Source organism: Hemiscyllium ocellatum, chromosome 13, assembly GCF_020745735.1.
Source record: "Hemiscyllium ocellatum isolate sHemOce1 chromosome 13, sHemOce1.pat.X.cur, whole genome shotgun sequence".
In the NCBI taxonomy this organism is placed as follows: Eukaryota; Metazoa; Chordata; class Chondrichthyes; order Orectolobiformes; family Hemiscylliidae; genus Hemiscyllium; species Hemiscyllium ocellatum.
This window is the reverse complement of record NC_083413.1, coordinates 31,157,510-31,173,451: the sequence shown is the minus strand read 5'-3', so window position 1 is coordinate 31,173,451 and position 15,942 is coordinate 31,157,510. Positions and strand designations below refer to the sequence as shown.

Genomic DNA, 15,942 nt, shown 5'->3' with positions numbered 1-15,942 from the left:
ATCTAGCCTACATGAAACTCCAGACCAACAGAATGTGGTTGACTCCAAACTGACCCCTGGACAATTAGGGATAGACAATGAATAATGACTTGAGCAGCCACACCCACATCCTGGGAATGAATTTTAAAAAAAATTTCCCTTTCCTGAAGGTAATTTGCATTTGGAGCGTACAACAAGGAGTAAAATGTCAGCTTTCAGAATTTTCTTCCTTGACTTAGAGTAGCATTTACGCATCCGAATTGAGAAACTATGTTTTTGCTTCTTGTTTCAGCTCTTCCAAAGAGATCTGTTAATATTACATTGACCCTACCGAATGTTGATGTGAATGTCTTAGGAAACACAAGCAGCACAGACTATGGGATTCTGAGTACTGTCACTGCAAGAAGGGTATGATCTGATTGACTATGTTTGCAATAGTGAAAACCAATGGTGATTTAACAGATCATGGACATGTAAATTGCTCTGAGGCAATAAATTCTAATATTTAGTTATGATCAAGTGAGCAGAGATAAGAAAATAAGAAATTCAAGCAGGAATTGGCCATTTGGCTCCTTTACGCCAATCGTACAATTCAACAAGGTAATGGCTGATCTGTCCCAGGTCACAACTCCTTTTTCATGCCAGCACAACATAGCCCTCAATTCCCCAATATTTCAAAAACCTCCTTTCCAAATACTGTCGGTGATCCAACTGCCATAAGGAAATTCATTTAAAAATATATTTAAATTCATTTAAAACTGAGATGTGACGGAATTCCTTCTCCCGGAAATTCTCTATCCCAGAGAGTCATGAAGGTTAGATCACTGGAAGTATTTAAGTGGGGGGGGGGGGGGTAGATAGATTTTTGAAATATTAGGTAGTTGAGGGCTATAGTAAGCAGACACAAAAGAGGAGTTGAGGCCTTGGACATATTAGCTATTACCTTTCATAGAATGGCAGAACCCCCAGACTTCAGTACTACTCCTATTTCTTATATTCTCACGTTCACTGAGTCATATAGTTGAATTAGTTAGGAAAACATTAAGACTGCAACTGTGACCAGTGTCCCCACCAAACAATATCACTCTGGCCCAAAATTTGCCAGTTGACCTCAAAGAAAGTTCAGGCCCGAAAACTTGGCTTACTTAGCTGGTCAGCCTAAAAGTCAAAAGCTACTATTCTGTATTTTCCAATGAAACAGGAGAACAAGAAATTGTTTATATTTTCTCAGATAGTTACTTGGTTGAGTATGCAACACATGGTGCACAGACTGCACTGTCACAAGGCAATGTATGCTTTGTTGTAGCTGATTTTGTTTTTAAGCATTTCTTTTTCAGAAGAATTATTGCATGATCTTAAAGAAGAATTATTGCTGAGGAAATATGCAAAAGATTATGATAAAAAATGAAATTCCAGTATTAGTTTACCTGGTAGTTCAGAAAATCGTTATGTTCTAAGATTTACCATGAAGATGAAGATTTAACTAATGATTCCTTTAAATTCCTTAGGTCCGTCGTGTTCTCCAATATGTGCCACACTTCGCTGAGAATTCGAAAATTCTTTTCTGGTTGGTACAGTTTAAGTTATAATAAAAACATATTTATTTTAAAACCATAAAATAAGTACTGTGAAATAAATATTACTCTCCATTGGTTAGAGTCATACCTGGCAAAAAGGAAGATGTTTGTGGTTTTGGAGGTGAAGTCATCTCAGCTTTCGGGCATCTCTGCAAGAGTTTCTTAGGGTGGTGCCCTCAGCCCAATCATCTTTAACCACTTCATCACTGATCTTCCCTCCATCATAAGGTCAAAAGTCAGGATAATCGCTGATGTTTGCACAATGTTCAGCACTATCTGCAGCTTCTCAGATACTGAAGTAATTAATGTTCAAATGCAACAAAATCTGGACAACATTCAGGCTTTGCCTGAAACGTGGCAAGTAATATTTGTGCAACATAAATGTCAGGCAATGATCATTTCAATAACAGGCAGTCTAACCATTGCCTCTTGACATTCAATATTGTTACCATCACTGAATCCCCTACTATCAGCATCCTTGGGGTTGCCATTGAGCAGAAACCGACTTGGATTCACCATATACTTACAGTGGCTACACAAGCAGGTCAGAAGCTAGGAATACTGCAGCAATTATCTAACCTTCTGATTCCTCAAAGCCGATCCACCAGACATAAGCCAGGAGTATGATGGAATACTTTCCCCACTTGCCTGGATGGGTATAGGTCCAGAAACACTCAATAAGCTTGACACCATCCAGGACAAAGCAGCCTACTTGATTGGCATCACTTCACAAGCATCCACTTCCTCTCCCTCCAACAGTAGTGTATACTACTTACAGGATGCACTGCAGAAATCCTGCCAAAGATCGTGAGACAACACCTTTCAATTCCAAAATAACTTCCATCTGGAAGGACAAGGGCATCACATACATCACTTACAAGCCTCCCCCACCACCACCACCACCACCACCACCACACACACACACAAAGTACAGCAGAAACACAGAAAAACTGATTGTAAGGGTCCATATCTCATACAATACATGCTGCTTACAGACAAAGAGAAGAATTGAATGCCATTGCAATGGTTGTTGAGAACGTCATGAGCATGCTGAACTCTCCCCATTTAGAGATTACCAACTGCATTGTTCTACAACTCAAAAAATTGTCAGCATAAAGTGACTGTTGCCCATTCAGTGCATATAATCAATGTGATACTGAAGCTGGTAGACTTCTGTACTGGCACTGTTAGACTGAGTGATACCTCCGGGAGTGTTGGTTCAGTGAGTAAATAGTGCTATTTACTATTGTGAAGTTCCTCCTCTTCCTTCACTGAACCTAGGTACCAGTGTTGACCCCATGGGCATGATGCCACTGCTACGTCTGTCCATGCCACCTTGGTGAGACAGTCATGTCCCTTGCTGCCATTCTTGAGAACAGAATTTCTTGCCTTTCCTGAATGGTTTGGAGAAGTCTTGTCTTGTCTATTATATCTCCAGGGATTATTTCTCTCAGGACATCCCGTGAAAACCACTCATATTAATATGATTATAGTATTGTTTTAAAGTCAGATTGTTTGGATATCTGCCTAACTTAGCTGGAAGCCTTTTAGATATATAGACATATGACCAGTAGGAGCTGCTGGTTACCCAGTGTAGATCCTATCTGATAAGTCAAAAATATTTTCTTGGACCATCAAGAAGAGTGGAACTCTCTAAATCCCATGATGAACATCTAGTCTGGTGGCATTCCAGACTACTCTTCTCTTCATCCCAATTTTCTCATACCCAATCCCTTTTCATTTCTCTGCCTCTTTCTGAAGTTATGTACACTGTTGTGCAAGGAAAAAAAGCAGAGAACTGGCAATGCTATAAATAGATTATGTGAAGATAAGCAAATGACAATGTTTATGGAGGATGATTGTGAGGTATAGGGTGAGGGTGAGTTTAAGTGTTGTCTGCTTAATATAGTATGTGTTGGAGAGTGATAAAAAGAGTGGACTTCTAAAGTGTATTGATCTGTTAACAAGTTGTATAGGAGAGTGGTGGGATAGTCACTGTTATTGGGGTTAGCAGCTGAACGTGTTGGCCATCTTTCCTTTCCCATGTTCCTGAGGTGCTGGATTCATATAGTGCACTGTCTTCAGGTTAGAGTGTCCACATTCTGCTTACTTCCATGACCATGGTCAGAAGTTACATGACACCAGGTCGTTGTCCAACAGATTTATTTGAGATCATAAGCTTTCAGTGTGCTGTCCCTTTGTCAGATGAAAATATGAAAATGATGTCCTCTTCTTCCTGTCCTTGGGAAAAACCACTGTGTGCAGTGCCTCAGATTCTACAGTAAGCCCTGCAGACTAGAGTGAGATCCCCAAACAGCAGCATTCCTGCAACTGCTGCAACCCCAGGACACCACATTAGTTCAGACTTTCTGATTGATGCTCAGGTCCTTTTAATTAAATCTTTCTATTGACAGAATTGATGTGTCATCTCATCCAATACTGGGCACCATGTTTCTGAAAGCTGTGTGAATGGAATTATTGTTGCAAACTGTTTCCGCACCCTCTCTCTCTAAATCAGAGATGGATAAATTGGAGAAACTATTGTTCTTTGATTGTCGAGGGGAGTGTTCAACATCATGAGAGGTTTCGACAGATAAAGCAAAATGATTAGCAGTAGGGTCACACACCTGAGAAGGGATTTAAAGTAATTGGCAAAAGAATCAAAGGTGACATGAGTTTTTTTTTTCATATGGGTGCTTAGAATGTGAAAAGCACTGCCTGAAAGGCTGCTGGAAGTCAACTAAAGTGTGGCTTTCAAAGGGGTGTTGGATACATACCTGTAGGGAAAGATATTGCATGGCTGTGAAGAGAAGGCCAGGGGATGGGACTGCTCTTGCAGAGAGCTAGGTACCTGCTTAATAGCCAAATGGCTTCCTCCTATAGTAAAACTATACGATGATTCTGTCATAACATATAAACAAGCTGACGAATTTATCTCTGCTGCTTACCAACAGGTCACAGGAGAATAATGTAATCACTTCTGTTAAGTCGTTATTCAGTTACAATGGAAACAAGACTGTAATTGATTTCCTAAATAATGAGTTACATCGTGCAATTTTGGAAGCTTTTAATGGCAAACAACAGTTTACTCGTGCTCTACATCCTGATAATGTTACTTTTGGAAATTTAAGTGAAGCAGACATTCAAGATATAACTAAATGTAAGTGCAAGATTTTAACATTTGATAGTTGATATAAGATTTACTTAAAGTTGGCTTTATGCCCAGCGGGCACCAGAACTAATGCAGTAAGTCCAGAACATTAAACACATGTAATATTCATTGAGAGTACAGTGTCAAATAACTTCATCAAGTTTCTCAAACTGTATTTGTTATGTGGATTCCCTCTTCAAAGAAAATCAAGAATGCTTGGTAAAATATACAACAACAAAAATACCAGAAGAGCATCTTCAATAGAATAATAAAGCTGTTCATCATTTTTCTAATATCTGACATTTATCCTAAGAGCAAAACATAGCTTGTTTCTATTGCTTTTTATCCATAAAGTATAAAAGTGACCAATTCTGTACCCATATTTCACATGCTTTGTATTTTACATATTAGCGTTGAAATCCATACGAATACAACATGAAGGTAACACTTGAATGGACACCTTTGATGAAAAAAATGATTGATTTTTGTCCTTATTACAGTATCATATGAAAGTCTACTGCCACATTTCAACTGCAACAACACTGAATTTGCTGGTTACAAGGTCCTGTGGGATGATCAGAATGGAGTGATTTGCCAGTCTCCCTGCGAAATGGATTACTGTCTCAATCAAGCAGAGTGCAAGCATTTGATAAATGGACCAATGTGCAAGTATAAATGCATTTATTTAAAACTTAAAACATCTTCTTATCAAAGTAGAAGGAAGTTTTTTTTTGTTCTGCATGGATAACTGCATCCTGCCAACCTCATAATATAAAGTGATACCTCAAAATGTTTTCATGTTATCAACTGCTATTAATGTGCAGTCTAGTTGGATTAGCCATGGAAAAAGGAGGGTTTCATGGAGAGGGTAGGTGGTACATCTGGATGGGATGCTCTTTGGAGGCTCAGTGTGGACTAAATAGACTGCTTTCAAATTTTGTCACTCACTGCACCCCCTCCTCCCCCAATATCAAATGCTCACACCTCTACACGTAATTGAAAATTCTATTCAGTGAAATCTGTCCACCAAAACACAAACTATAGATTTTGGAGATACGTTACCACAGTTACCTCATAAGTGGTCACCAATTCATAAGAAATTTTTAAATAATTGATGAATTTGTTAAGCAGCAGTTTTGGTCATCTGGTTATTTTCATTTCACTGAATTGAACAGGTAACTTTGGTTAGGCAGCAGAGCACACTAATTTGGTGCTTCCATCAAACTTAAATTCAGCCTACACAAGAACTTTTGAAAACATTTCCTAAGGTTTTCAGAAATAGCTGAACTGATCACAACTTTATTAACTTAACATTGTAAAATAAAGCAGCAAGAGTGTAAATATAATTCAACAAAGAGCTAGTTAACGTAGCTCCCAAATGAGCTTCCTAGTTTAGAATAGGATGTTACATCATTGTAAACTGACAACTTTGCATAGTTGTTCAGATTGCACTGGCTGAATATCACATCACCCACAGGGTTTATTTTCAGCAGAAATGGGGGAGGAAAAATAATATAGGTTAAGTGAGTAGCCCACTAGCTTCTAACCTGTTACTCAGCTCCCCTCACTAATATATAGGAGGGGCACACACTGAAATTGGCAGCCAGCTAGTTGTGTGTTGGCATAGGCAAGCCAGCAATCAGTTTTTAAATTGGTGGAAACATCTTCCCTCAGGTACCAAAACAACCCCTGCACAAAGTCTTACCTCGAATCCATTGGCCATCCAGCATGGACCTGACTGCAGTGCCAGAGCCATTCACCATGGAGCTCCAGTGCTGCCGGGTCAGTTGGCATTGCTGACCAATCAGTTTGGCTGGCTGCTCTAGAGGATTGGGTCAGACTGCTCCCCAAGAAGTAGTGGAGGTCTCTCTCTGCTTCAGAGTTGCCTGTGTTGCAGTGCACTATGGCTTGCCAGTTTGCTCCAAGCCTTTTGGGAGGCCACTGACTTTCTTCCAGTTGGTGGAATTGTCGTCCCCCTTCTGTGTAGTTCTCTAACAATGCTGACATGGATTGACAGGGCAGTCTTAAAAGTCATGCCCCTCCACCCCCCCCCCCTCCCCCCGTGCCCCCCCCCCACCACCACTCCCAAAAAAATGAGGATTGCAGGTGGCTCTTTCAGCCAGCATGAAGAGGTATGATGTGCACAAATGTGGCACTAGTTGGAATCCAGGCTAGGATTTGGCCTGGTCACTGAAGAAAAGGGATGATATTTTGTTTTACACATTCTACTTGTGACTCACTCATAATGCAAAACTCTCAAACATTCTCCCCAACATCCTCTGTGACAAGGAACATGTTGGAGCTGGTGAAGATTGCACCAACATAAAGACTACAAGGATGTTACCACATTATAACTTGTTGACTGCTGCTGTACCATAATTAACTAATGAACACCGAAAATGGAAGTAGCATTCATGACATATCAATGTGATGATGAAAAAGATCTGTGACCTTGATATGGTTAACCTGAACATTTAAAAAATTAAAATTATAACTTTCCAGAGATCTGATATTAGTCTATAGAGATATCTAGCTATATGCAACATTAATGATATCAGTGCCTCATGCTGTTCAATGCTTTTTCCCAGATGTGTTCCGCGCACAATATACTCAAGTTACGGTGATCGCTGTGAACACCTGTCAATGAACCTCAGGGCATTTTTTGGCATTCTTTTTGGTGCCTTAGCTTTCCTGTTGCTACTGATGTTAGCCATCTATTTAATCATCTGGAAGTGCAAAAAACCTGGAAGGGAACAACTCGTAAATGACACAGACAGGTAAACCATTCAGTTTATAAATCCATGAGCAAGGTAAGGGATTATACAAAATATCAGTCTGTGGAAGTGTAATGTTCTGTAGCATTTAAACCTAATGCATGAAGCTATCACCACCAACAAATCAGAAAGTGCTGCCATGAATTAAAGCTACCAAACTATCTGAATTGTAATTCAAACTGTTCAAAAGCATATCTGAATGAAGAATTGAATTTTGTATGCATTTATATTTATTTGTAGCTGAAAATACCATGATGTAAGAGTCCACTATATTCTCCAAAATAATTTCAGTGTATAGGCTGTAAAAATTCTGGCCCAGGTCAGGAAGCTAGAAAGTAATGCCATACAGATTGTATCCATTTTCCACGCTTGACTTCAGTCATTTTCTTGAGGTGGAGGCATGCCCCATTCCCCTACTCTATGGAAAAGGGACATATCTATAAATATTATCTGGATGCCCCAACATTTTTGTTCTTTACAACTTATGAAGCGTATTGTAGAACTTGGGTCAATGGAATTCTGTTAAGATATCCCAAATATTTGGAAGGGCAAGTTGATATATTGGGAGGTGTGGTGGTTGGGGGCACGGGGGGGGGTGGTTGGGATGGAGATGGGGATGGGGATGGGGATGGGGGTTGGGAGGTGGTGTAGACAGCGAACTTCTTTCAGAATTCACTTGCTCCATAAAGAGAAGAAAGTACAAAGTGAACAGAGTCTCTCTGGGTTCCCTTTCATTGACAGTTCAGATTAAGTGCTGCAGACACATCATTGCAACAACCTGCTTCTTGTTGAACCCATGGCTGAAATTTGAGATGAGGTCTCCAGTCTGTGTCAGGGGTGTCTACAGAAAGGATTCACCTCCAAAGATCTTTTTCTTCACATTGTCAACAATCAGTGGAAATTAAAGTTTTTAAATCTTAAGGTTAAATTGAAAATAATCTTTTATATCCCTAACAGTTATTAATACTCCAAAGTCAGATTAATTATATGTTCCTTTTTGTACCATTTAAACAATTCAAATTTTTTTTTTACAGCTTTAGGGCTACAACATTTTCATTCCAAAGCAATCCACGTGAGTGATATCATTATAATCTTTTATACTTACACCTCAGACTGTCTCTATTTGTCATCATGTATAACTCATCTGTAGCTGTTGCATTTTATACATATATATGTATATGGATTATATATAATTTTGTTCAATATGGTCCAAATCCAATAGCTAACTTATGTTAGCATTTTCATGAGTGTTGTCAGCAACATTGACATAATATGTGATTCTGTTACTCATGAAACCCATTGAACATGTCTCTGCAATTCTCGATTGTTCTTTTCAGTGTTATGTGCATACTATTAATATAACAAGTAATGTATCATTCTTTTTATTTTGGTGCCTGATATTATGTAACTGCTCACTGAAAAATTAATTCAACATTGCAAACATGTAATTAATTTATGTTCCATTTCAGTATCTTCCAAGTTGAAAAATACACACATCTTGCCTTCTTTGGATGATAACAATCTGCAGCCTGTGTCCTGGACTCCAAATTTTGATCATGTCAATCCAACTGCAGAGGTATTAAAAACACTGCTATGTTACAATAACAATCAGCAATGCTTCTCAAAGTGATGTGCATGGCATATATCTATAATGCTTCAGGTATTCTTTTATGGCAGAATTAGTTGAAGTGTTTTTAAATCCTTGTACAGGAATATTTTCATTCAAGACTAACATCAGAAACCGCAGCACTGACGTTCACCTTCATTATGACATAACATGCACTAGCATTGTGTTAGAGGCTTTTGTGCTTCATGTGTTGTCCAAATCGAATGTATAGAAATGATGCTGCATTAACATTTGCAAAAGAACTGCTGTCCTAATTGTTCTGGTCTTCACTATCTTATCACACCTCTTTATGGCTCCACTTTTTTTTTAACCATTCCTTCTCTCATTCTCTCATGCAGACCATGTATACAAAAGCTACAGGAATCTGTCACTTGAGAATGGTTTTAAAACAATGTGGTGCTAGCTAATTAGTAGAGATGTGAATATATCATTAGTTGATATCGATAAGTCATATATTTTTGTTTATGATTCTGAAAATACTAGGGAATTCTTGAAATAGGGCATTAATCCCCTTTGCCACTCTTTGAGATTCCCCTTTCCTACTTACTACGTGTCTCTCAGTTCCAAGCTCCTGTCTGTTCTCATGGTCATTGAAGGATATTCTGGTGATAAAGAACAAAGAAAATTTACAGCCCAGGAACAGGCCCCTCGGCCCTCCAAGCCTGAGCCTCTTTCCTAATGAAGGGCTTTTGCCCGAAATGTCGATTTCCCTGCTCCTCAGATGCTGCGTGAACTGCTGTGATTTTCCAGCACCAATCTAATCCCGATCCAAATGTACTGTCTAAACCTGTTAGTCAATTCCTAAGCATCTGTATCCCTCTGCTCCCCACCTACTCATGCATCTGGCCAGACGCATCTTAAATGAATCTACCATGCCTGCCTCTACCACCTCTGCTGGCAACGTGTTCCAAATGCCCACCACCCTAAATTGCTAAAATTACACTGTCTATCTGCCTTTGGAATTCTCAGCTTTCTCTATATCTTCCAACTACCTCTGTACAGTGAGATTTTATAAGAGAACCATGGAATTAGGAGTGGCCTCTTACTGATCTGAAAACTTAGAAAAATCAGGCCAGGCACAATGTCAGACCAAGACCATAGGAAGTTCAGAAGCATAGGATGAGGGACTTCATAAAGCAAATTAAATTACCAGCAATATGAAACAAACTCATAGTCACTCATTAATCTACAGCCCACTATGCCTATTATTCTTTCCATTAAAGTTCATAGAATGGTATAGAAACATAGTTTTTAGACTCAATGAACATTTTATTTGATTTTAAGTTTCTGAAAATTGCTCCTCCTGCTGATTCTTTCCTCGTCTGTTTTGTGTCTTGTTTCTTTGTTTCTGAATTCATTTCTCTGCCTGTCTCTGAGATCGGCTGATCTTTCTTTGTCTGATATACTGCATCTCTTTCACAGCACCACTGCATTTTCCTTGACCTGTCCTTCATCTAGTATTTTAAAGTCTGACTCTGTGTCAAATAAATTCCCTCTTGCTTTCCAAATCTCTTAAAAATGTATCTTTTACTAATTTACATCACTATTTGCATGTTTTCTCAGTTCATGCAATTTCAGTTTCAAACCTAAATGTTCACAAACTCCATTACCCTACTATCCACCAGCTCCATACATGTTCTTACCTTTTCTCCCACCCCAGCTGTCGTTCTCTGACTTTCACACATACACAAAACAGTATTGCACTGCTTGCAACTGTAGGATTCTGAAAAGCAATGCTTCTTTTCGGGTGACCAGGTAATGTTTGGATGTAGGCGAAAGTGAGGACTGCAGATGTTGTAGATCAGAGTCAAGTTTAGAGTGGTGCTGGAAAAGCACAGCAGGTCCGTGGAGCAGGAAAATCGACATTTCAGGCAGGAGCCCTGTAACCCACCTTTCTCAGTTAAACAGTGAATTGATGCATTTTCTATAAATTTTTTCAACTGATAAAATTACTTTTAGTTTTTGAAAGATTGGCCGAGTCCAATGTTGTGGCATGCTATATTCTCTGCATAATTTAGAAAAACATTCTGTGACCTCTCCCTTTGTTATTTTGGTAAAAATATTTAAAATTATGCTGTCTGTTAACTGACTCTCTGACCATCTGATTCTATTCTCATGAATCAAATGCTGTTTCTTTTCTTGTTTCAGTACAAGTAAAGTTTCACATCCCTGGTATCCTCATGGCAATTTCTTCGACACCCACATGTCTTTGATATCTTCCTCAACATAATACACTCAGAACAAGACAGAGTTACAATTGTGGTCTAATCAATGATTTGTACAAACATAGAATAGCATCTTGGTTTTTTGCCCAATGCCCCCATTTACTTACCACAAGAACCTGTATACAATATTGATTGCATTTACAACATAAGTGCTGACTACTGAATGAATATTCATATCAATCATATTAATTAATATCCACAAAGATAGTTGGAAACAGAAAACTCCAATTTCAATATAATATATAAACCTATGTACGGCATTTGCAAGATGTGTATACTGACAAGATCATTTTATTATTTTAGCCACAATATTTAACATATGATCCTTCTGAGCAAAATTTCCAAAGGGTAATGTTCCCAGTCTTTAACTATTCATTCAGTTTGGAGTTAGGGATATATTGAAATCTTAGATACATAGTCAGAAGGAGGTCTTGAGGTGCAATGGTAGCATTAGTAGCTTTCCTGCCTCGAAGCCAGCAGCTTTGGGTTCAAGACCCAATCCAGATCATGATGGCCAAGGAGAGTGGGCTGGTAGTGTGACCAAACAGGTTGTGTGTTAATGTAAAATCCTTCCAATATATGTAAATGCTCATGGTAAGAGCAGGAGAAATTCCTGATCAGCCAGATGATGGAGCAAAATTTGGGTCTCCACTGTCATTATTTGTAGCTCCTGATGATAAAATACATGAAACATATTACCAAATTAACTTGAACAGTATGAGCAGATTATTGGCAGGATTGCCATTGTGGATCAGATTAATGCCATGACCATGGGATTCAATCTCTGTTCCAATGGGATGGATTTGGGACTACCTCCTTTCCCTGTCTATGGTGGAGATTGTGCCACTGTGGATCAGACTTACTTTCATTTAAAGAACTGAAAAAGTAGTAAACTCTTTTTCTAGAGTCTACTAATAACTATTATTTTTTATAGTTATAACTATTATTTTTTTAAGGTAAAAATTGCAAGACCATCAATCAAGAGAAGTGGCACTGACTCAGAAATACCATAAAACCGTCAACATGGTACTGAGGAACTTACCGAAGATCATGGAAAATGACACACTGGTATAAAGGAGTTATTGCACAAAAACTGCACTATCAGGATATGGGTTTATTATATAAGCATACTTGAATATGTTTTCAATTACCTATACTCTAAATCTAAAAGAGGCAGTCGATAAAACCTATAAAAGCTCATATGATTTAAAGGGTGTGTTTCATTCTTGGTGCCTAAATATTTTCCTTATAATAAACCCTAATGTTTACTGTTAATTCCCTTTTATTACTATATAAGAGATTTCAGTAGGTGCCTGCTGTTGAGAATATTATCATAATAATATATAATTCCTGATTTTTACTTCCAAGTTGAATTTACAAATCACGATTGCAATATTCTTTAAAATATACTATATAAATCATGTCAGAGCATTATTTTTATAATGTTTATATTCCTATATTTCTTAAGAAAATTGTTCATTGCATTGCACATGTACTATTATTATATTAGAATGTGATTTTTCTGGCAAAATACAGTCTAAATATCTAAGGCCCCTGGTGAAGGGTAATACAATTTACCTCTAGTGAATAGAGCTAGTAGAGTCATGTATGTATTCTAATCTAAAGCAGATTATTTAAATAATCTATACAAAAGATATATAAGAATTTCAGAAATTCAAATAAAACAAATAATTCATCTAAAAAGTGGTGGAATGTTTTTATTCATTTATAATGCAGACAACACTTGCAATCCCATATCCCTGGTCAACCAGGTTGATAAGATTAACCACATAGCACAGCGCAGAAGTATTGGGTGCATCAATCCTTAGGAGTGGTATATTTACACTCACTTTGAAGAGGAAAGAGTGCATAAAGTCCAGTGCATGGCCCCATCCCCCAAGCTGCTCACCCCCACCAACTTGAATTTTTACCAAGATGGTATCAGGCAACCTAACCAGTTTTGAAACCTTTTGACGATGTTAAGTTGCTAATTAATGGTGCTTAAGAGTCTTGTCCTGCTGACACTGGTATTTTCCCCATGGTGGAGTGATCCTATCTAGTATATCAAGCCCCAAGATATTTTTTACTTTTGGTTCCAAAGTATGTTTTTTTTAAGAAAGATCTGCTAGAGGGGAAAGGAAGAAATCTATGGCTGCAATTTCAGTGACTGTCTGGCAAAGTCCTACACGAAACATGTGGAATGCTGTAAAGTCTTGGAAACCTCCAATTGGGAGCAAGTTAACAAGAAGAGATATGAGGAGGCTGACTAACCAACCATCCCACCCCCAACTCTGGAATAAAGCTATCTCTCATAAATATGTCAATTTATACAAAACAGAAATCTTCAAAGAAAGGGTCAAAAATTACTCAAGCACTAGTTCATAGATTATCATAGAATCTCTCCAGTGTGGAAACAGGCCATGTAGCCCAAGAGGTCCACACCGATGCTCCAAAGATAAACTCACCCAGGCCCATTCCCCTACGCCAGTACCCTACATTTACCCCTGACTAATGCACCTTACCCACACATCCCTGAACACTATGGGCAAATTAGCATGGTCAATTCATCTAACCTGTACATCTAGGATTGTGGGAGGAAACCGGAGCACCCAGAGGAAACCCACACATACACAGGTAGAATGTGCAAACTCCAGACAGATGCCTGAGGCTGGAATCAAACCCGTGTCCCTGGAGCTGTGAGGCAAGTTTGATTTGGATCATTTAATTGGGTTGAAGGATGACAACTACTGACCCCACCAAAGAGCTACATCCCCTCACCTCGTCCTGAAGGCAGAGTGCTTGGCATGCAAGCAGCCTGGAGAACAATCCCTTTCAGGATGCTTCTAAGCTTCTGGAGAAGCTAAGGAATATATTTCTAAAGGAGATGCAGGAGCTTAGGGACCAATGATCATTGAAATTGGCAGGGCAGGTGGAGAAATAACAAAGCATGCAGTGTCTTCAGCTTTGTTACAGGGGCATTGAGTACAAGAGCAAGGAGGCAATGTTGAACATGTACAAAATACTTATTGGACTTCAGCTGGAATACTGTGCACAGTTGCAATCACATTATAAGAAATTTGACAGAAACAGGGGTCAGTTAGCTCAGTTCTGGATTTCTGGTTTGCAAAGAGATACCAACAGCATGGATTCAAATCCAGCTAAGATTATCGTGAAGGACTCTCCTTCTTAACATCTTCCACTGCCTGAGGCATGGTGACCCTGAGGTTAAATCTCCATGAGTTATCTCTCTAATGACTGTAGTCCTATGGTCTGGTAAGACTACAGTGACTTTACTATCGGAAAGACGTGAATGCATTGGAGAGAGTACAGAGACAGCCTACAAGAACTTTTTCAGGAATGAGAAACTTCAGTTATCTTGACAGATGTTGACGATAAGGGTTGGACAGTGGCATGGTGGTTAGCACTGCTGCCTCACACTGGGTTTGATTCCTGCCTTGGGTGACTGTCTGTGCTGAGTCCGCACATTCTCCCTGTGTCTGTGTGGGCTTCCTCCGGGTGCTCCAGTTTCCTCCCACAATCCAAAGACCAGGTAAATTGGCCATGCTAAAGTCTAGATTAGAGTGGTGCTGGAAAAGCACAGCCGGTCAGGCAGCATCCAAGGTGCAGGAAAATCACTGTTTTGGGCAAAAGCCCTTCATCAACAATCATGCTAAATTGCATGTAGTGCTAAATGCATTACTCAGAGGTAATTATAGGGTAGGGGAATGGGTCTAGGTGGTTAATTCTTCAGAGGGTCACTGTGGACTTGTTGGGCCAAATGGCCTATTTCCATACTGTATGGAATCTAATCACTAATCGCATGTTGATCGAGTTTCACAAAGTCTTGACTGGGATGGATAGAGTAGCGGGGAGAGGTTGTTTCTGCTCATAAAAGAATAAAAGAACAAGAGGGCATAGATTTAATGCGGTGTGCAAATTATGCAAAGGGTGATTTGAGGAGAGAAACCTTTACCACACAGCAAGTCATTAGGATACATGATGGACTGCCTGGAAATGTGGTGGAGACAGATTCAATTGAGGCATTCGAGGATGATTATTTGATAGAAATAGTGTGCAGAATATGGGGATATGGCAGGGAATTGGCACTATGGAATAGAATCAGTACAGGTATGATGGGCTGAACCATAACAATTCTGTGGTTCTCCGTGATTCTGTGAGTGGAGGAAGGGGGGTCCCTCATATAAAGTTGCTCAGTGCTTGATATAGGGTATTGCCAAAGAATGAGGGAGGGTTCTCTCTGCAAGACCCAATCCGCTATCTTTGCTGTTGACAATTGTTCTCCTATGTCCCAACCCATTGACACCTTCCCACCATCACTTACTTGTGACTAGTATTCATTGGTGATTGTGATGCTCACTTTTCTGGTTGCATTCCTGAACAACGGCAGCTCGGTGGTTCAGTGGTTAGCACTGCTGCTTCACAGCACCAGGGTCCTAGGTTTGATCCCAGACTTGGGTGACTGTGTGAAGTTTGCACATTCTCCCTTTGTGGGTTTGCTCTGGTTTCTTCCCACAGTCCAAAGATGTGCAAGTCAGGTGAACAAGCCATGCTAAATTGCCCATAGTGTTAGGTGCATTAGAGGGAAATG

General features: G+C 39.3%; 1 protein-coding gene across 1 annotated transcript in view; it reads left to right on the top strand.

Annotated features, from left to right (window-relative positions):
• LOC132821839 (mucin-4-like) overlaps positions 1 to 13,037 on the top strand; it is a 67,282-nt gene extending 54,245 nt beyond the window's left edge. Inside the window, exons 29-36 of the mRNA XM_060834697.1 lie at positions 272 to 387; positions 1,488 to 1,546; positions 4,511 to 4,716; positions 5,208 to 5,376; positions 7,296 to 7,484; positions 8,516 to 8,553; positions 8,951 to 9,057; positions 12,290 to 13,037. Coding sequence (XP_060690680.1) covers positions 272 to 387; positions 1,488 to 1,546; positions 4,511 to 4,716; positions 5,208 to 5,376; positions 7,296 to 7,484; positions 8,516 to 8,553; positions 8,951 to 9,057; positions 12,290 to 12,346 — 941 coding nt within the window. The 3' untranslated portion in view covers positions 12,347 to 13,037. The remainder of the gene's footprint in view (positions 1 to 271; positions 388 to 1,487; positions 1,547 to 4,510; positions 4,717 to 5,207; positions 5,377 to 7,295; positions 7,485 to 8,515; positions 8,554 to 8,950; positions 9,058 to 12,289) is intronic.
• Positions 13,038 to 15,942: the final 2,905 nt, after the last annotated feature.